The sequence below is a fragment of the Carcharhinus amblyrhynchos genome, chromosome 4 (genome assembly GCF_965287045.1).
Source record: "Carcharhinus amblyrhynchos chromosome 4, sCarAmb.v2.hapA, whole genome shotgun sequence".
NCBI classification, from domain to species: Eukaryota; Metazoa; Chordata; class Chondrichthyes; order Carcharhiniformes; family Carcharhinidae; genus Carcharhinus; species Carcharhinus amblyrhynchos.
In genome coordinates, this window is record NC_137327.1 from 33,268,751 (window position 1) to 33,290,093 (window position 21,343).

The window sequence follows — 21,343 nt, forward strand, 5'->3', positions numbered from 1 at the left end:
TTCTGCTATGGTCACTGATTTTTATGTGTTCCCTTGCTGATACTTAAGGCATGTGTCCCACTTCATTTCCTGGAACCAGATCCAACAAAATGAGAATGATCCTGGAAATGAAAGGCTTGAGGAGCGTCAGAGGATCTGGGTCTGTACTCAATGGAGTTTAGAAGGATGAGGGGGTTATCTCATTGAAATATACAAAATATGAGGAGAATACATAAAAAGTTGAATAAACTAGGATTGTTTTCACTGGAAAGACGGAGGTTGAGGGGAGACCTGATAAAAGGCTACAAAATTATGAGAGGCATAGACAGGGTAGATAGTCAGAGGGTTTTTTTCCCCGGGGTAGAAGTATCAATTACAAGGGGGCACAGGTTCAAGGTGAGAGGGGGAAAATTTAAGGGAGATATGCAGAGAAAGTTTTTCATGCAGAGAGTGGTGGGTGCCTGTAACACCCTGCAGAGGAGGTGGTTGAGGTAGGCACATTAGTAACATATAAGAAGCATCTGGATGGGTACATGAATAGGGAGGGAGTAGAGAGATATGAACCAAGTAAGGGCAGAAAGTTTTCTTTAGTTTAGTTAGGGCATCATAATCAGTACAGACTTGGAGGGTCGAAGGCCCTGTCCCTGTGCTGTACTTTTCTTTGTTCGTTGTTCTTAATATTGAAAGGACTGGATAGAGTGGACATGGAGAAGATGTTTCCATTAGTAGGAGAAACTAAGATTTGAGTGCACAGCCTCAAAGTAAAGGGACGACCTTTAGAAGAGGAGGAATTTCTTCAGGCAGAAGGTGGTGAATCTGTGGAATTTATTTTGATGTGGCTTCAGTTATAAATGGGAATAACTATATAAGCTATGTACTTTAATAATTTCTTATAACTGAAGTCACATCAAAATAAAAATCGTTGCTATTCACCTTAAGTTCATCATCTGTTCACTTAAGTACCCGACTGTAGTCATCTGTCCTCTACCTTTCTGCCACATTTGTTGAACCATTTAAATTTATGGAAGATCAAAACAGGGAATGGCAGCAATTAAAGATCCATGACTAATCTCCAAGTGAGGCTGAATCATTTAGTTCATAGGTAATATAATTTGAAGACTTGGGAATGTTCCAGTGTGATACAAAAGCATTAGATCTGTCGCTTTGATGTAGAGAGCCTGTGGAATATACACAAGAGTAGAAGGCAAATAGCTATAAATGAAAAGAGGATGCCTGCCTTAATAAATCAGATGACTGAATTGACCACAGTACATAGAACAGAGGTGAGACTTGCTGTAAGCTCATAGGCAGTATTATTCCCTGTTACCGAATGACTACAAAGAATGGTGTATCCTCTGGAATACAAATTCTATCTTAAGAAGCTTGTCCTTCCATGGAAAACAATGCAGCAAAATCACCAGCTTCAATTGCAGGCCCACCGGTACTTCAAATAAGAAAGAGATCATCAAGAAGCTGACAAATCAAACATCTCCTTAATTTGAAAGTGCAACTTCTAAAATGTGATCTATTGCAAGTGAATAATTGTGGGATGATCCTAAACATTTGCAAGGAAATTGTCTGTTCAAATCCAAATTGCTCAGAGTGGGAAAGTGTTTGTTTGGAAAGAAATGTCAATATAGCAGTGATGGTCTGATTGGATCAAAAGTTTGATTACATAGCACTGTGTTCTGGAATAGTTATGTACTGTCTAATTAGAAAATGTCACCCACAGCTGCCTTTAAATATAACCACATTTTTGTTTCAGCCTTTTGGCTAATCAGATCAAGCACAAGATGGGGTACAATGCCTTTTCTTGTCAGCTTGGATCTCATATGTTTCCCCTGCGGGCACTGTTAATTGGATTCAATTCGTATTTGTTTTTTGGAGCAAGCAAGGAAATGGGTTTGGGTCTGCCCAGTCCATTCTGCACATTGGCTTTGTAACTTTAAGAATGCAGTAAATTTTAAAAAAAACCAACCACTTTTTTGCTAATGCTGAAGCCAATGTCTAGTTTGTGTGCATTTCTAACAAGCTGAAACTCTCAATAGCAAAGAATCTACTAACTGGAGCTTTGTAATATTGAGTATATGAATATTCAGATATGACTATGTCTTACACTTTATAAAGCCCAAAGGAGCAGGTGTTGGGGACCCTTTAAACTTGATCAGAATATGTGATTAGCAAAGCTTCCTTTATAAATTATTCAGATCTGAGGTGCAAGTACTCAAGAATGACACCACTTGAACTGATTGAGATGTGGTGTGATAGTCCCTAAGACATTGCTAAACAATAATGAACACAGGCATCGCTTTTTTTGTAACCAGGAAAGGACAGTGAATCTGTTCACTTCTTTGGAAAATTTCCTACTGGCTACTTGGTAATACTTTACATTTATCTACATTTAAAATCAGCTCACAAGGAGCCAATCAGTCCATCTAGTCCAGGCCAGCTCCCTGTGAAGCAATTCACTTAATTCCATTCCTCCACTCTATCCCTGTAGTCCTGTAAGCTTATTTCCCTCAAGTGTCTTTCCAGTTTCATTGTCTCTGCTTATACCGCCCTTCTAAACAACAAGTTCAAGTGTCATGCCCATGTCATATTCATAACGTTAAACATTCACTGTGCTCATAAAGAAGCTTCTGGAACTGCCTTTCTTTATTTGAAAATAAGGACATTGATGAACTATTAAGGTGGCGGCCATGGGGGTCAGGTGACCATTACAATTTCAACCCAGACCATCAAGCTTCTGGAAAGTTCTGAACTGAATCATACTGGGTAGGGGGCCTACCTCTTTCATTGTCATGCCTGGACTATACATCTTTGTGAAATTCATGCCTGCCATTTTTGAAGCACAGTGTCCATAAACTCCTAGATTTTACATCTTCAAGTTTACAATGCAACAAAGTAAAATTGAGGAGACTATTTAGATACAAATTAAGTCTGAAAGCCCTTTGCGAGGATCATTTTTAAAAGACTCCAGTACCTGCACAGTGAGTGTATTCAGAAGCACGGTGTGGTTTTCCATGCTGATATGGTCTTCCCCATTGGCCAAGTACACGAAAAGTGTCGGGAACTCTACACTTTACTTTTGTAGATTTCACTACAGCATTCAACATCATGAGCAGGATAAGACTCAATAAGATTTGGGGGGAAATTTACAGTCCACCAAAGCTCCTCACCTTTGTTCCAGTTGTATCCTTTGTGGCCAATTAATGGCCAGTTAAGGGCTGCTTCCTACCTTCCATTAACTTTGATGCCAGACCTTGGTTGAAAAAATGATCACCTCCCTCACTGGCACCTTTTCCAATAGGGTGCCCACTGCCAATGCTCCTTCCTGCCCTGGCCTTTGTATTAAGATCCCATGAATTTCTCCCCCCAAAACCCCCAAAGGTGATAATCTATCTGTTGATGTAGAGCTCCATACATAAATAGGAAAAACAGTCACCATCCTTGGCTAATTCAACGTATATGGAATAACATCAGGATGATTCTTGGACCAACATACCAATTTATGAGCATTGTGTTCTTAGCGCCTTGTATAGAATGTTACTGCAATCAAGAAAGGAAGAGTTAACAACATCCACCTTTGCTGTTTGTGCCATAGTCTGGACATGTTATTAAAGGACAATGTGGCAGTCCTCTCATGTCAGTGCTTATGGAGCTGAGCAAAGTTAGCTTGCTCAGGCAGGTTTTCATATGATCACATACCCAAGGGTTTTCTAAACAGCGAGGTAGCCAGTGTCAGCCGACCAGGGGGTGCTTCAAGGATACCCACATGTATGACATGATGAGCCCAAACATTGACTCGTGCTCAGGAGGCACTAGCTGAGGACATACCTGTGAGCTGGTAAGCCCCACCATCAGCATCAGTGGCAACAATAGCCTGATATTAGGCACCAACACGGAAAATAACAGCTCACAAAGGGACCCGACAGCCATTTCCTATGACATTGGTTGCAGAGCCTGCTTCCTGCTGTTCAGCCTTCAGCAGCAGTTCACCGGGCTCTGGGCTGGCTGCAGCCCCATGGCTGAATGGAATTGAGGAGAACACTGCAATGTGGCTTCATCTGAAAAGATCTGGAATCCTTCATGCGCTTATAAATTGAAAACTGGAAGAAATTTATTGCCTCTTCTTTGAAAGAAGGCCTGGGGGAGTGAGTACCAGGCGAGATTGTTGGTTTAATTGCCCGAGTAACAGCAACCTCTCTTTTACTAGGAGAACGCATTTTATATTTAATTGCACGTGGGAGATTTCAATTCAATTTTGCCTCCTATTTGCTATGATGGGATTTTCTAAAATAGAGTTAAACTATTTTTGTCTTTAATTTAAACATGTATTAAAGAATATTGTCAAAGAACATCTTCTGATCCTTATTGAGGATATTTGAACAGATCTAATTGGCTTTTTCGTATTTCAGTTTAAGCAATTGAAAGTCCATAACCCTGAAAGGGGAACAATTTGCATTAACAGGAGGCCAGCCTCCCTCTCAGGTCACACAGCACCACCCTGTTACTATCAAACATCGGGTCAGGGCCACGGGTTAGATGGGTCAAGTCATCAGAGCGTTGGACAGCAGTTCAGGAAGATCTGACCTATTCTGCCCGCAGGCACCCTTTGTGGTTCAGTAAAATCTAACTGCGGTCCTGACACCATTACAGCTGCTACATATCCCTAAATGGCCAGTGGTCAAGTTATGCGTGGATGGTTAGTGGTCAATACGCTTATAATAATACACTAGCAAGTTGCTCCAGCCACCTACACACAATTATTGAACAACTGCAGTTGTTCTAGTTCCCTTTCTGAATCCCTTAGGATGGACCTGCGGGAGCGGTGACCGATTAACATAATCGCCCGTAAGATGGAAGATCGAAACAAGCTGGGCTCCAGCGCTGTTAAGAGTGGTGATATATCTCAGGCAGCTCCAGCCAAGGCATTGTGTTCTCTGACTAAGACAAAATGAGCTGCAGTACATTCTACACTTAGAATGGGCACGCTGGCTGATAGGATCTTGCTTTGTGTTACAAATCAATACCGAAACATTCCTAATACCATTCAATACGACCAACTTAACAGGCAGCAGTGAAAGGGGGAAAAAAACTGCAGACGCACCTTGTGCCTTTTGTATGGAGGCGATTCCCCCAGTCAGAACAATGATGGACCACACTGGAAAAGAAAATGAGGTTTCAGTGTCCTGGCTGCTGAGGTAACATTGCTTCAGGCATCACATAAAACTGGGTAGCATTCGACAGAAATTAGGAATTTCAGAACTTACAACATTTTGTCTATGAAAATCCAAGATAAATAAATATACATACATACATGTAGACAACACGGTAAGATATTCCCAACCTTAACCGAGTGGGAAATCAAACAGACAAGAATTATTTTCTAGTTACACGGTAAAGTCCATCTTCATATCCCGTGGATAAGCGGTTTCCCGGGGATTTTATTTAGAGGAGTTCGCTCCTCAAGAGTCCAGGTGGTCAGGGATATTTGCTGCCTTCTCTCCGCAATATTGATTTCCTGGTGAGAAAGGCATTAACCGCGGGGTACTGGCATAACATTTCCCTCCACTTCACTGCACGCACCATGCACTTTAGGGGAAGCTTTTAATTTTAAACAGACAGCAAACGAGTCAAGTTAAACATCGCAAGTCCATCTCCCGATCGAAAGGTAGTTCCAGCAGAGTTCCTGCCAGGAGTATCACATTGTTCTAAGGTTTGGGCTGAGTCAGGAAGAAGCAGCACCTCGACCCCAAGCCCACCCTGCAACGTGGTGCAATTCGCAATCAAAGGAATGCCCGTACCCCGCTACTTCCTCTACGACAAGATTGGGACTATCGGGGAAAACTAAATGCGGGACAGCGTGGATTTTCAAAGTAATGTCAAAACAAATCTCCCCAACAATAAGAATAAAGACTCAAACATTCTTGGTGCAGCTGGGTGTCAGTTTTTGCAGTTTACAATATCTAACAAACGATGTAGCTAAAGACACTTCAGGAATCCCAAACCTTTGCAATTTGACGGTCCATTTTGATCTGAACCTGTATCTCAAATCTTATTTTAAAGCATTGCGACTTTTCCAAAAACTATATGTGATATTTTAATGTTATAATTTGGTGACTAGAATTTTATAAGATTCTTTTTATGTCCTTATTCTTACATGAACGGGGCAGAGTCAGTGGTCCATCCGGGCCTTCTGACATCACAAACCCTCAGAAGTTCTGGTAACTTCAATTATCTTATTCCACAAGGAATCAGGGCCCTGAATCCACTCATATCAAAAGAACGTTTCCTGGTGTTTGAGGAGTTGTGTTTAGACCAATCTCTGCAAGGGTTATATTAGAGCTTGCTGAAAATACCTTCTGTGCACATGCATCATTACTGCATACTGAGTGACCAACACCAGAATGACACCAAAAGAGAAAATGCTGGAAAATCTCAGCAGGTCTGGCAGCATCTGTAAAGAGAGAAAGCTTTGACAGAGGGTCATCTGGACTCGAAACGTCAGCTCTTTTCTCTCCCTACGGATGCTGCCAGGCCTGCTGAGATTTTCCAGCATTTTCGCTTCTGGTTTCAGAGCCCAACATCCGCAGTAATTTGCTTATAGCCAGAAATAATGTCATATGGAGAGATTATTGAAAGATAAAGTTAAAATTATCAAAGTAAATTAGCCTTGCGAGATGGTGGAACAAGAATGAATTGTTAGACGGACACAACTTTTGCAACTAAGTTGGACGGTTATGGGGAAGGCGGGATAATGTACAATGAACACACTCCCCTGAAAATCTGTGTAAAGGAAACTCTTTGGTCTTTCTTACACTCACTCATGTGATGTGCATTGAAAGTTTTCGCCCATTCCGGTGGATAGACAGTTCAGAGTCTGCTCTGGTACAAATTTCCCAGCCGTGCGGGCGGGGAGGTCCTGAACAATCTGGAGGACAGGGAAAACCCGCTCTCTGTATATACTTATTCCGATATTATTGTGGAAACCAGAGCCAATAGACAAACCCAACCTTGCGCTCGGAGACCAGAGATCGGCCGCCTTGTGCGAGCGAATCCCAAATTCTCATCGTTGTGTGTGACTGAAACCGGGACGCGGAATTTTATGAAATATAATTCGTTGGGAGGATTCAGAATCCCGTTTTTTTTAACATCAGCTCGATTTTTCACGTTTCGATATAAGCCTCCTTCATAATTTCGGATCAATCAGACTGGTCATTTGGAACAAGCCTATTTTTATTGTATTTATGGCCCCCAAGTTGAGGTGAATCAGCACGTTTGGCTTGTGAGTCAGGAATGATATTTCCAATCAATAATTCATACTGTGAAATTCTGAAGTCCTTTTAGTTCGCTTGTTTTAATTTTTTTTGAATTTGTATGAAAATACACGGGCTTTATACAACTCCCACGCAAGCGGATTGGTAATATTTCCGTAGTTTCTTTTGGACCATGTACTCAATTCAACATGTAACTGGTAAATGGGATTGTAGCATTGTGATGGTCTGGATGAATAACTCCAACCTCTTCAGCTTTTCCGACATTTTGTTGTCAAAGATTGCCAGTTAAAAACAAAAATCACAGTCTGATTTTCAGCAATGTTCGGTCAGGAGGTCGATTTAGCCCCTGTCATCTCACCCAATTCTAATGACTTTGCCGAGAGATTTGGCCCCGCAAGTGTTTGAATGGGTTCAGAGACTGGAGTCTCAATATTGCCTAAGGCGGAGCCTTTAAGCCTGTGTAAAAATAGAAATGGGAGAGAAATCTGTAGGTGGGGATCCCATTGTGGGGGGTAGGGGGTGGTGGGATTGGAGAAATGTTCTTCAAAGCTGCTCGGACAACATGAACTCAACGCCACGTGGAGCTGTTCTTTCAGCACTTTCTGCTACCAGGATAGGGACACTTGCCGACGCCCCAGCGCCGTCTCCCCCCACCCCCCACCCCCAGTGCCCGGGGACGAGGAAACAGAACATTTCATTGCTCTCTCCTCCCCGGCAGGTTCGACTTCACTCTGCTGCCTTTTCGTGCGGATTGATTGCTGAGGCTGTAGGTTCGGAGCTCCGGCAGATTGGAGCCACTGGAACTGAACCTGCCCAGTGAGTGGGGCAGCTACATTTTTCACTTTCTTCTGTACTGGAGACTGTTCTAACCCAGTGAGCCTGATATGTTTGTGCAAACTTTTTTGTGGTTTAAAATTGATGAGAGAACAACAAAGAAACAGTTACAGCATGAAACAAGAAAAAATATATCAGATAGTTCCAAATACCTGCTCATCTTAAAATGGAAACAAGCAAAAGCGAAGGGATTTCTTTTATCAGTCCGCGCGTTTAGAACATTTTAGCCCCGTAAAATAAACCCTGGTAAGGTAATTTTTGCCACAAAGCCAAAAGCATTTTAAAATAGTAAGAAAGGCAAGCATGTTTCAAGAACAATTGTTTTTGGACAAAAAGATTCGCTGTTTTACAAGGCACAGCAGCTTCCTGTAGATGGCGACGTTATTTTATCTTTCATTACAACTCACCTTTGAACATGAAGAAACACCGTCTTTCCAGCACCATTCTTTCGGTTAGGAAGGTGTCTGCTTTCTCCCCCGCTCGAGCACCTCTTCCGATGTATTGAGAGCACTCACAGTCTGCAGTGCTGACGGCGCAGAGATAGATACTGAGCACTTCCCAGAGCTTGTCAAGTGAAACAAAGAATCCACGCTGCTTCAGCCAAGCCACGGAGCCTTGCTTGCATTCGGCAGCTATTCTCCCCGATACCTACCTACACTCATAGATCAGGTCCATAATCCAATTTTCTGATACTCTAATTCTGCTCAAAATGCAAGCCATGCCTTCACCCCATACCAGAGCTTCTTAGAAGGCAAACTTTCCGCGTTGGGTTAATCCCATCTTTTGTCAGATCTATCCCTTGGGTATTTCCTCCACAAAGACCGTGCCAGCCGTCCAAGAATGTTCTGTGGCGGTAGATCTTTTGGAAATGACTTTTCACTTGACAGAAATGGAATGGGAACTATCGGAGAATCATAGTCCCGAAGCGACCTGAATCCCCCACAGCGTGCAGAAGGGGCCAGGAAGGGACTGTCGCTCTTGAGGAACAGCCAAAGCCACTCCAGCTCCCAGCTGGATGAAGCGAATGAATGAAGCTTACTTTCACAGCGACGTGCTGTGCTTCAATGAGCAGCTTGTACGCATGCACCCACTCCACAGAAGACACCGAGCTGCAGCCTGCTGTTTCCAATTCCACACACACACCTTCTGACACAACGGCACTGACCAAAGGCTAATCGTTTACAAAACCCTTTTCAAAAAAAAGTTTTCCATTTCTTGAAGGGATTGGTGCACACCACATTGTTCTAAATATCGCGCAGATTCTAAACTCTTAACATCATTTGGTAGTTATCGTAGAACAAGTAAAAGAAAGATTTTAAATATACTATTTAGGTTTTTTCTGGTTTATATCATATTGAGTTCTCGGAATGCATACAGCATAAAATAGGATATAAGATTTGGATTTTCATTAATCGTTTATATAACGTTTTGGTTTGTGGCGACAAATAAAACAAAACCTCTTCGCCCTTTCAAAAATATTAGGGATTTAGGACAATGCATTACTATTGACAGAAAGGAATTTTCTGTCACTGAAGAAGTCAGTGGTAGAAAATATAGCAGACGAGACTAGTTTCCAAATGTACGGGCCTCTCTATCTTCATTTGGAGTTTCAGCGTATCTGATAACCCACACAGCCTAAACATTTCAACAAGGATGTATAAGATGACGACAGGTCCATACGTTTTGTGATAAACCACTGTTAAAGGGATCGTAAAATCGATGAAGAACGGATGCATCCCCAAGCTCCAGGGAAAATATTTTTTATAAAACAAATCCAAATAGAAACTGGTAAGCAGGTACTAAGTTACACTCTATGGTGTAAGTTTTGATGCATGACAGGACGCCCAACACAATGTACTGCTACAACCTCTATTTATATAGCGCCTTTAACGCTATACAATTGACTTTTCAGGAGCAGACAGATCAGAAATGGGGTATTTTGTGACGAAGTACTCATCCCCCACCGCCCGACTTCCCAATGCCGTTCTAACACCTACATAACAGGAGTCATAAGGAATACTCTCTGCTTGCTTGGATGAAGGCAGCTCCAAGGACACTCTCCAAGTTCCACACCATCCAGGTCAAAACAGCCCACTTGATTGGCACTGCAACCACCACTTTAAAACAGTTACTCTGCGCCAGTGATTCATTATGGCTGCAGTGTGCACCATGGACAGCACCTTCACCACTTAGAAGGAAAAGGGCAGCGACCACGTGGAACCACCACTAGAGCTAAGTTCCCCTCCAAGACATTACATCCTGCCTACGAAATATGTCCTGGCTCTTCCTCCCTAACAGCACTGTTGGAGTACCTTCACAATGCGAGTTGCTGCAGTTTAAGAAAATGGCTCACCTCTACCTTCTCAAGGGTGATTAGACATGGGCAATAAATGCTGGCCCACATCCTGAGAATAAGTAAATAGAAACTGATACCAAGTCACACAGACATAAAATTAGGTGAATGAGATAGGTTATAAGGAGTGTGTTAAAGGATGACAGGGACAGAGGTAGAGGCAAATAGGTTTAAACAAGAAACCTAGGATCTAAACATGGTTTCCCCCGGTGGGGCAATAAAATCGGGGTGCACAGGAAGTTAAAAATTAGATAAACACAGATTTCTGGAAAGGTTGTAGGGCTAGGAGGAGATACAGAGATAAGGAGGGATGAGGCAACACAATGATTTAGGTAAATAGGTGAATTATTCAAACACTATAATTGGCCACTTAGGGGCCTCAATAGGCCCACTGGTCCCAGATGACTCCCCTTCCCCTGAATAATTCCAACAGTTCAGAGGTGGTGGCGAGGCTACAGGAAGACCATCCTCTGAATTTTATGTGCTGCCATCTTGAAACCTGCTGAAATAAAAAGTTCAGTCCCAGAAGTTATAAGGTCAATCTTTCAGTTACAACACTGTGAAAGGTCATGCAGAGGTCCTCTCACACAACAACCTATATGTTGTCAAACTAGCCAGTTCTATGAATATTAAAATATTTATAAAGTTTAAAAAAAATGGGCACATGGAAGCAATGCAAAACATTGCCTTGAACTGAAGGCTCAATGTGTGTTCTGGGCAATCCATGCCCAAATTACATCTTTTACATTGACACAATGCTATTGACACAGAAGCAGTGTTGGAAATTTGACCCATTTGAAATGCTCTAATTTCACACTGTTCTTGCTATTAAGTTTACCATCTGTGCAAGGACAAAATAAAAAAGTCTGCTGCTGTTGTTAAATTGCTAAATGAGACTGAAATGCAGAACTGGAATTTGCTATCTTCCACGTGCTTTGAGCAGCAATAAAACTAAACCGTAGCCACATGCTTTCAAAGCAATTAAGATCACTTAAAATTTCAGACACCCAATTCAAATGAACTGTATCTCCAGTATCTATTCTGCATGAAACAGGCTTCTCTCCCTTTTACATGAGTTGAGGACAGAAGTGGCAATATGTAACAGTAGCTCATCTAGCAGGTTCAATTTACAAATATATGGCAGAGAAATTCCTTTTAGCAAAATGTGAAGTGAATAACCAAAATAAATTTCTAGTCAACTTTCAGTAAAATTATGAGGAAGAATTTATCCCCAGATGTTCTGATCAAGCAGGTCAACACCCCTCAGCCATTAGAGTATATTTTCAAAGGAACTGTTAAGACATTATGAAGCCTAATACATTCGACATGTTTATCAGTCAAATCACTCTACTATCCATGTACTGCTAAAAGTACCATTACTGGCAATTCAGTTACATGCTTAAGTTATGCACCTGCTTATTAACACAAATTAATTTGCACTGTAGGGATTTAAATACTGAACTGCCACAGACATTTAGTCTCGTAACTGGATGTTAGTCTAAGTACTGTCTGACAGCTAAAACAATAAAATCACACAGTAGTATGAAAAGTAGAATTTGGAACAGATTATATGTTTTAAATCATTAAAAGTTTAATACACCACAGTATGGTTCATTTTGACCCACCAGAAATACTAAGTATGTTCTTCCACAGAGACAATTTATTTTAAATAGACTTTTCAGGTTGATGAGCCACATTAATAACATCAGGAAAAAACACCATGTTTTACAGAATGTACATTTGGAAACACATGCAGGGACACAATGAAATACATAATTTATTTTTCAATGATTCTTACCACCCCAAAATATACAGCTCAAGTTATTTGCAGTCACTGTCCAGAAACCATAAATTAAATCTTTCAAAGAAACCCAGGAAGCGGTTAGATTATGTACAATTCAATATTGAACATTCTTCATTTACTAAAAGTAATATTTTAGATGGAACAGTTAGCATTTGTCTCTTAGAAAAATTGCATTTCACATGGCATCAAAATGAAATCTGTGTGCTTCCTGGCGCTTCTCCCGGTCATCTGCTTTCTGAAATTAAAGTAAAAAGAAAGTCATTAGAAATAAACGTACCTATATTATTGAGTGAACAACATGATTTGAGCAGAACTTTTTGGCCCAAATTACGCTTTTTAAAAAGTCTTACTTTGAACTTTCCCTGTAAATGTTTTAACCGGGTGGAAAAGTTGTTTTTAACCAAATATTTAGTCAGTAAAGAATAACAATAATATTCTAATCACGGGAAAGGAGGAGGATTTCACAGCTGTCTTATGAAGTCTCTACCATCCATATTAAATTAAACATAGACCTACATTTACATCATTTCTTTTACATAATACTTCCAATGTCTTTGGAAAATTGACATTTCCAATTGTCAATTTTGGAATTGACAAAGACAGATGTCTGCACTTGCACTCTCCTTCTCTGTCCTGTACACAAGGTTATACTGGCAGGCTGACAATATGACAGCCCAGTGCTGTATTTTCGCTAAGGCCATGGCTGGAATGCAACTGGATTCACTGAAAAGACTCATCAGCAGCTTGTGGTCTGAACATGGTGAATGAACAACCTAAAGGTACTGAAGAAACTGCCTCACAGCATTGATGATACCTGGACCTTCTTTGTCTAACTGCTAATATCCCTTCTCAGCTGTTGTCAACTTCTATGATGCAAAATAAATGACTTTTACAGACCCTGTCCTCGATCAGATGAGATGGTACTGCCCCAACACCGGACGGTGAGGCATCCACCGATAGAATGACTTCTCTGTCTTGATCAAAGTAAGTCCACACAGTAAGAAGTCTCATAACACCAGGTTAAAGTCCAACAGGTTTATTTGCTACCAATAAAATGCTACTAAATAAAATGTGAGACTTCTTACTGTTTACCCCAGTCCAATGCCGGCATCTCCACATATTGATCAAAGTGAACCAGCAGACTACTTACCTACTGTAGCAGCACTTCCTTGTCATTGAAAACTTTATTTTTTGCAGGCTCCTACTTCTATTTTGTTTCTTGTGAAGGAACAGGTATAGTGATGCCAGCACTGCTGAACGGCCTGGCAGGAACTTCTCATAATAATTTATCATATCCAGAAATGACCAGAGCTTGGATACACCTCTGGGGTTTGTACCTTCCCTGATAGCTCTGATTTTGTCTTCTGCTGGACTGTGATTTTGCGACCCAAATATTCTGCACTCTGTGCCTGGAAGATTCACTTGTTAAGCTTCAGGCGCAGCCCTGCCTCTGAAAATCTCGTTAACACTTGATCCAGCTTGCTGAGGAGCTCCTCTTCAGTTTTCCCTGTGGTCAGAATATCATCCAAGTAAAATGCCACATGAGGAATCCCCCTGCAACAGCTTGTCCATTGTCCTCTGAAAAATTGGTGGACTGGAGGAATCCTTAAAAACCAGGCAGTTGTGTTTGAACAAACCCTTCTGAGTGTTGATTGTGGCATAATGTTTTGAGTTCTACTCTAACAAAAGCTGTTGGCAGGAATGGCTCATGTCAAGTTTCGAGAACCACCTAGCCTAGGGCTTTCTACCCATGGCAATGGCTAAGTGTCCAACCTGGAGGTCTGATAAATGGTAAGATTTTGAATCCCGCATATGTGCACAGTACCATCACTTTAAAGAACAGAAACAATTGGAGCTGTGATAACTGAATGGGATCAACGATTCCAAACCTTTGCAACCACTCCAACTCCTCCTCCATTTTGTCTTTCATGGCATAAGGCACTGTTTTGGGCTGAAAAAAGTGAGGACTGGCCTGAAGATCTATGAACAACTTAACTGTAGTGCCATGCAATGTACCACTTCATCTTTGAAAACCTCAGGATATTTCTGAATTACATCCCGTCACCCATGTGTGCTTAATCTCACCCCAGTTCAACTGAATTTTACTGAGCCAATCACGCCCTTGTAAACCAGGCCTTTTCTCTTCTACCACCAGGAGCTGTGCTCTTGTTCCTTGACTGTTTTCCTGAATTTGCCTGCTCAGCCTTCGATTTGCTTATAACACCCCTGTATTTCTTAGCTAAATGATTTGATTTATATGTATTAGTACACAGTGAAAAATACTGGGGCAATTCTCCCATCGCAACCCGCAAATTTTATGGGCAGTGTTAGCCTGCGCCCCTGAAACTGCCCAAGAGGCAAGGTGCCCATGCCCAGACAGCACTTGGCTCTGCCCACCAGCAGTGGGGGGGGGGGGGGGGGGGTCACTCTGCCTCGTGTTTGGGCGGGGTGGGGGGGGGAAAAAAAATCGCCACTGTTGTGGGGGTGGGGCGGGGGAAAATTGGCTAGACATCGGGGTGCCCCTGGGAGAGAGGTGGTTGAGCTGGCCCAGGACGGAATTGTCGTGGGGGCTGCGATCAGGGGGTGTGGGGGGGGGGGGGGGGGGGGCTGGAAGGGCAATAGTGGGGGGGGACCAGCGATTGAGCTGGCTAGCAAATGGGGAGACTGTCAGATCTGGGCCACTGCACGTGCGCAGAGTTCTGGAGCTATCAGCCTCTGGTGTGAATAGACCACCCCCCCCCCCACCAGTTTTAATGAGATTCACGATTGTGACCTCTGTGCACTGCAGAGTGGGGAGACTCAGGTCTAATGCTGCACTGAAAAAACAGTTGTGATCTAAAGCAGTTTTCCTGCCAATTCAGCACTTTTGGGAGAATCACTCTCATTGTTTCTTGTGCACTATACAGACAAAGCATATCGCTCAGAGAAGGAAAGGAGAGAGTGCACAATGTTATGTTACAGTCATAGCTAGGGTGTAGAGAAAGATCAACTTACTGCCATGCATGTCCACTCAAAAGTCAGATGGCAGCAGGGAAGAAGTTGTTCTTGAGTCAGTTGGTATGTGCCCTCAGACTTTTGTATCTTTCTCCTGAAGAAAGAAGGTGGAAGAGAGTATGTCTGGGGTCCTTAATTATGCTGGCTGCTTTGCCGAGGCAGTGGAAAGTGTAGACGAGTCAATGGATGGGAGGCTGGTTTGCGATGGATTGGGTTACATTCACAACTTTTTGTAGTTTCTTGCAATCTTGGACAGAGCAGGAGCCATACCAAGCTGTGATACAACCAGAAAGAATGCTTTCTATAGTGAATCTGTAGAAGTTAATGAGAGTCATAGCTGACATGCCAAATTTCCTTAGTCTTCTGAGAAAGTAGTGGTGTTGGTGGGCTTTCTCAACTATAATGTTGGCATGGGGAACCAGGACAGGCTGTTGGTAATTTTGACACCTAAAAACTTGAAGCTCCCGACTCTTTCGACTTTGTCCTCATTGATATAGACAGGGGCATGTTCTCCCATATGCTTCCTGAAGTCGTTGGCAATCTCCTTCGTTTTGTTGACATTGAGGGAGAGATTATTGTTGCCGTACCAGTTCACCATTCTCTATCTCATTCCTGTACTCTCTGTCTCGTCACTGTTTGAGATCTGACCCACTACTGAGGTGTCGTCAGCAAACTTGAAAATCAAATTGGAGAGAAATTTGGCTGCACAGTCATAGGTCCAAAAGGAGGATATTAGGGAGCTGAGAACACAGCATTTGGGGCACTGGTGTTGAGGATGATTGTGGAGGTGGTGTTGTTGTCTATCTTTACTGATTGTGGTCTGTGAGTTAGGAAGTTCAGGATCCAGTCGCAAAGGGAGATGCCGAGACCCAGGCCATGCAGTTTGGAGATGAGTTACGTGGGGATAACACTGTTGAAGGCTGAGCTATAGTCAATAAATAGGAGTCTGACATAGGTGTCCTTGTTATCTGGGTGTTTCAGGATTGAGTGCAGGGCCAGAGAAATGGCATCTGCTGTGGACCTGTTGCTGCAGTAGGCAAACCATAACGGATCCAGATAGTCCAGCAGGTTGAAATTGATTTGTGCCATGACTAACCTATCGAAGCACTTCATAATGATGGATGTCAGAGCCATCGGCCAACAGTCATTAAAGGCACTCTGCTTGGTTTTCTTAGATACTGGGATGATGATTGTCTTCTTGAGGCAGATGGAAACCTCAGACTGTTGTAAAGAGAGGTTGAAGCTGCCTGCGAATACCCCTGCCAGCTGATCTTTGCAGGATCTGAGTGCTGTCTGAGTACCCCATCCGGGCCAGTTGTTTTCCGTGGACTGACCTTCGAGAGGGCTGCTCTGACATCTGCAATAGTGACCTCAGATATAGGTTCATCCAAGGCTTCTGGGGTGGAGGACATGCTGTCACTAACCTCTTGCTCAAAACAGGCATTGAATGCATTGACGCCTTTTGTTGCAACAGTGACAAACAGCATCCACAAATTTGCAATGATTCACTTAATGTGTCCCTCCACACCTGAAACATTTCATTACCTTTTTGTTTGCAGCCTCTTTCTTTACTTGGTGCATAGCACCACCATTGGTCTTATAAATACCTTTCATATTTCTGGCAGCCATTTCCATGCCCTGAAAAATGTTTGGAGCCTTCTTGAAAGTCAGTGTGGCATTTCCCAACAAACAATGCTGAATGCTATTCTCATTAATGCCACAGATTAGTTTGCCTGGAGCATGTCCCCCGATACTGCTTCAAACTCTCAATGTTTAATGAGCTATCTTAATTCAACAACAAACTACAGATGGTCCCACCTTATGAAAATTACTATGGAACTTGAAATGCTGGACAATCTCTGAGGGCTTGAGATTGGGTATTCTGAATGAGTCCAATAAATCCAAATGAAATGACCCCAGTCACCGTGCTATTGCTAAATTCCTCACTAATTTATAAGTCTTTGCCTCTCACGAAGTCGGGAGGATTGAACTCTTTTTAGCCTCATCTGCAATTCCATTTGCCAAGAAAAGGTGTTCCAACCTTTCCGCATTTCCCCAGTCTCTTCTACAAACTCACTGATAGTCCCGAATATAGTCATGGTCGCTAACCTGTCTTTTGTTGGTAACTTATGCTGAGACTTTTATTTTGCCATTTTCTTCTTGTTGCCAAAAGTATTTGGTAACTTGGTCAACAATTGTAGTCAAACGTGTTACAAAATTCAATCTTCTTTCCTCATAAAAATATCAAAATACAGTGCAGCATAGATGGAGAACTGGAGGCAGCTAGTTACATAGATCCCTTCTGGTAAGACTAAACCTGTAAAAATCCATGTTGCTAATGACCTTATTTGCATGTGCTCATACCCACTAATGACAACATAAGAAATAAGAGTAGGAGTAGGCCATCTAGCCCTTTGACCCTGCCCCACCATTCAACAAGATCATGGCTGATCTGAAGTGGATCAGTTCCACTTTCCCGCTTTCTCCCCATAACCCTTAATTTCCTTGTCTATTGGAAACCTATCTACCCGTGATTTAAATATATTCAGCGAGGTAGCCTCCACCACTTCAATGGGCAGAGAATTCCAGAGACTCACCACCCTTTAAGTGATCTAAACTGCTGCTGCCCCGCCCCCCCCCCCCCCCCCCCCTCCCTTATTTTGAGGCTGTGCCCTCTAGTTCTGCTATCCTTTCTAAGCGGGAAGAATCTCTCTACCTCTACCCTATCTAGCCCCTTCATTATCTTGTAAGTCTCTATAAGATCCCCCCTCAGCCTTCTAAACTCTAATGAGTACAGACCCAGTCTATTCAATTTCTCTTCATAGGCTAACCCCCTCATCTCTGGTATCAGCCTGGTGAACCTTCTCTGTATTCCCTCCAAGGCCAATATATCCTTTCGCAAATGTGGTGACCAAAACTGCACACAGTACTCCAGTTGTGGCCCCATCAGTGCCCTGTACAGTTGCAGGAAGACCTCCCTGCTTTTATATTCTATCCCCCTTGCTATAAAGGCCAACATTCCATTTGCCTTCTTGATCAGCTGCTGCACCTGCAGACTGGGTTTTTGTGATTCGTGCACAAGGATGCCCAGGTATAGAGTATATACATTTAAATTGGAAAATGCTTACTATAACACTATAATAAAGCTAATTACAATTGCCAGAGAAAATTATCATCAAACTGTGCTAGGTTCAAATCCAAGTATGAGAGGCAGAGAGAGTGCGGGTTGAGAAGAACACTTGGCAAACTCTGCATCTTGATGCAAAAGCTATAGATTAGCTGAAAGCTATGTCTGCAATGCTTGTGTGCAGTGCCCACAAAAAACTACAGCACTCAAGATACACTTGTGGAATTGCTCTTTCAAGAGTTGGACTAAAGAATTGACAATGAAGAGCACCCTTTGCACAAGAGTAACATCCTGGCTGAGCAAGAAGAGGTGATTCAAAAAGGAAACAGATGAGAAGACAAAAACAGAGCCAGGTCATCCAGACTTGAAACACTGGCTCTATTCTCCACAGATGCTCTCAGACCTGCTGAGATTTTCCAGCATTTTCTATTTTTGTTTCAGATTCTAGCGTCTGCAGTATTTTGCTTTTATCTCAGATGAGAAAATATTTGCCAGCCTTTCATATTTCTCTAAGTAGAACTACCAACATTTCCATTTACAAGGCAGATGGACAAAGTACGCATTCTATAAAGAGTTTCCTATGAATCTGTCACATCTTGACTGAGACTACATGCAAAGTCCTCAGACAACCCTATAGCACTTCCTAGCTTCACATGAGTTTGCACAACTTTGCAGGTCCAGCTTCAAATTCAAAGTATTAATGTATTTACATCTGTAAAGGTGAATCAACAAAGTAAATTTCAAATAAAATACACCTACACAGGCACTTGGTGACTCTGCAGCTTTTTCCTCAAACTTCCAAAACCTCAAATCTATTGGTAATACAAACCAATGTACAACAACTATCTGGACATCTAGGCAGGAAGAAAGCTTAGGAAATTTCTTCTCAAAGTATTTTTGAGGAGGCCACACTGGAAAGCCTGGACCTTGAGAATATAGGGGGAATGGGGCAAACTGAAATCAAAGGGCTCCTCTATTTTCAGCAAAGATATTTTCACTATCCTTTTCCTGTCCTTTTTCTCTCTACTCACTCATTCATGCAGACATACTCAATCATAATACCATGACATGAGATGTAACATAACATTAAGGGGAACTTTACAGCTAGTATCCCAAAGTATATTCCTCTTCAATTGTTATAAAAGGCTCTTAAGAACCAGTAAGAACTTATGACCTTAGAAGAAGCCATCTATCTTAACTTATTGCTTTATTTGTCTAAAAAAGTAGTATGTTCATTCAATGGGACTTAGATTGTCCGTTTGAGGAGACAGAAATATGCATTAATGGTAGTGAAGGAGTACGAGTTGCTGCAGGTTTGCATCACCATAAGTCTGCATCATTTCAAGTGGAAGTTGCTATTGGAATACAACTAATATTGTCAATCATCTTATGCACAGCATGCAGCAACTAAAATGATCTTGGAGACTGCAGCCATATTACGCACCTTGATAGAACAAAGAACAAAGAACAACCCAGCACGGGAAACAGGCCCTTCGGCCCAACGAGCCCGCACCGCCGCATCATCCTACACCTATTCTACCCTGCGTGTCTATGAATGGAACCCCTAACTTAGCCAGATTCAGGGGAGAATAGTGTCAATTTAGTAAACCAATCAGCCTAAGAGCACATCTTTGGGGTGTGGGAGGAAACCGGAGCACATTAGAAGTACTGCTGAAAGACATCTGCTGCATGCTCAATAATTTTTTTTTTAATTTAGTCAAGGAATGTCAGCATTTTTACTCAACATTAATAACCACCAGTGCTGGTCAGCTATCTTCTTTAAACACTGCAGTCTACATGGTGTAGGTGCTTCCACAGTGCTGTTAGGGATGGAATCCAGAGTTTTGATTCAACATTAGTGAAGGAGCGGTGACATATGTGGTCTATGACCTGCAGCTGGTGGTATTGTCGTGCACCTGCTGCCCTTGTTCTTCTAGATGGTAGAGACTACATGTTTGACAGGTGCTGTTGAAGGAACCATGGCAAGTTGCTGCAGTGCATCTTGTAGATGGTACACACTGCAGCCTTGATGCACTGTTGGTGGAGCTAGAAGAATGTAAATTGGGAACAGATGTTTGAGGGCAAATCAACATCTGACATGTGGGAGGCTTTCAAGTGTAAGTTGTTAGGGATTCAGGACCGACACATTCCTGTAAGGATGAAGGATAAGTATGACAAATTTTGGGAAGCTTGGATAAAGAGAGATATTGTGAGCCTAGTCAAAGAGAAAAATGGAGCATTTGTCAAGGGTAGAAGGTTGGGAACACAAAGCAAGTGTGAAATACAAGGAAAGTAGGAAGAAACTTAAGCAAGGAGTAAAGAAGGCTAAAAGGGGTCATGAAAAAGTTGGCCAGCCGGGTTAAGGAGAATCCCAAGGATTTTTGTACACATATAAAGTGCAAGAGGATAGCCTGAGAGAGGGTTGGCCCACTCGAGGACAGGGGAGGGAATCTATGTGTGGAGCCAGAGGAAATGGGTGAAGTATTAAATGAATACTTTGCATCAGTATTTACAAAAGAGAAGGACTTGGTGGATGTTGAGTCTGGGAAAGGGTGTGTAGATAGTTTGAGTTATGTTGAGGTCAAAAGGACGAGGTATTGGGGTTCTTGAGAAACATTAATGTAGACAAGTCCTCAGGGCCTGATGGGATATACCCCAGAATACTGAGGGAGGCAAGGGAGGAAACTGCTGGGGCTTTGAGAAAAATCTTTGTATCCTCATTGGTTATTCTCCAATCCTCTGGGATCTCCACTGTAGCCAATGTTGTTCCTTTGTTTAAGAAGGAGAGCAAGAATAATCCAGGTAATTACAGGCCATTGAGACTTATATCAGTGGTAGGGAAATTATTGGAGAGGATTCTTCGAGGATTTATTCCCACTTGGAAATAATTGGACACATTAGTGAGAGGCAACATGTTTTTGTGAGGGGGAAGGTCGTGTCTCACTAACTTGATCGAGGAAGTGATGAAGATG

The 21,343-nt window shown here is 42.3% G+C and overlaps 2 protein-coding genes across 3 annotated transcripts in view; both read right to left on the reverse strand.

Annotated features, from left to right (window-relative positions):
• Positions 1-9,086, reverse strand: part of neto2a (neuropilin (NRP) and tolloid (TLL)-like 2a) — a 48,379-nt gene extending 39,293 nt beyond the window's left edge. For both annotated transcript variants that reach the window (XM_080188105.1, XM_080188104.1), the window contains exons 1-2: positions 8,501-9,086; positions 5,090-5,143 (exon numbers count right to left, since the gene is read on the reverse strand). In XM_080188105.1, the coding sequence (XP_080044231.1) occupies positions 5,090-5,143; positions 8,501-8,537 (91 nt within the window). In that variant the 5' untranslated portion in view covers positions 8,538-9,086. The remainder of the gene's footprint in view (positions 1-5,089; positions 5,144-8,500) is intronic.
• A 2,926-nt stretch (positions 9,087-12,012) lies between these two features.
• The window catches only part of itfg1 (integrin alpha FG-GAP repeat containing 1), a 289,515-nt gene continuing 280,184 nt past the window's right edge, over positions 12,013-21,343 (reverse strand). The window contains exon 18 of the mRNA XM_080186953.1: positions 12,013-12,485. Within this exon, the coding sequence (XP_080043079.1) occupies positions 12,426-12,485 (60 nt within the window). The 3' untranslated portion in view covers positions 12,013-12,425. The remainder of the gene's footprint in view (positions 12,486-21,343) is intronic.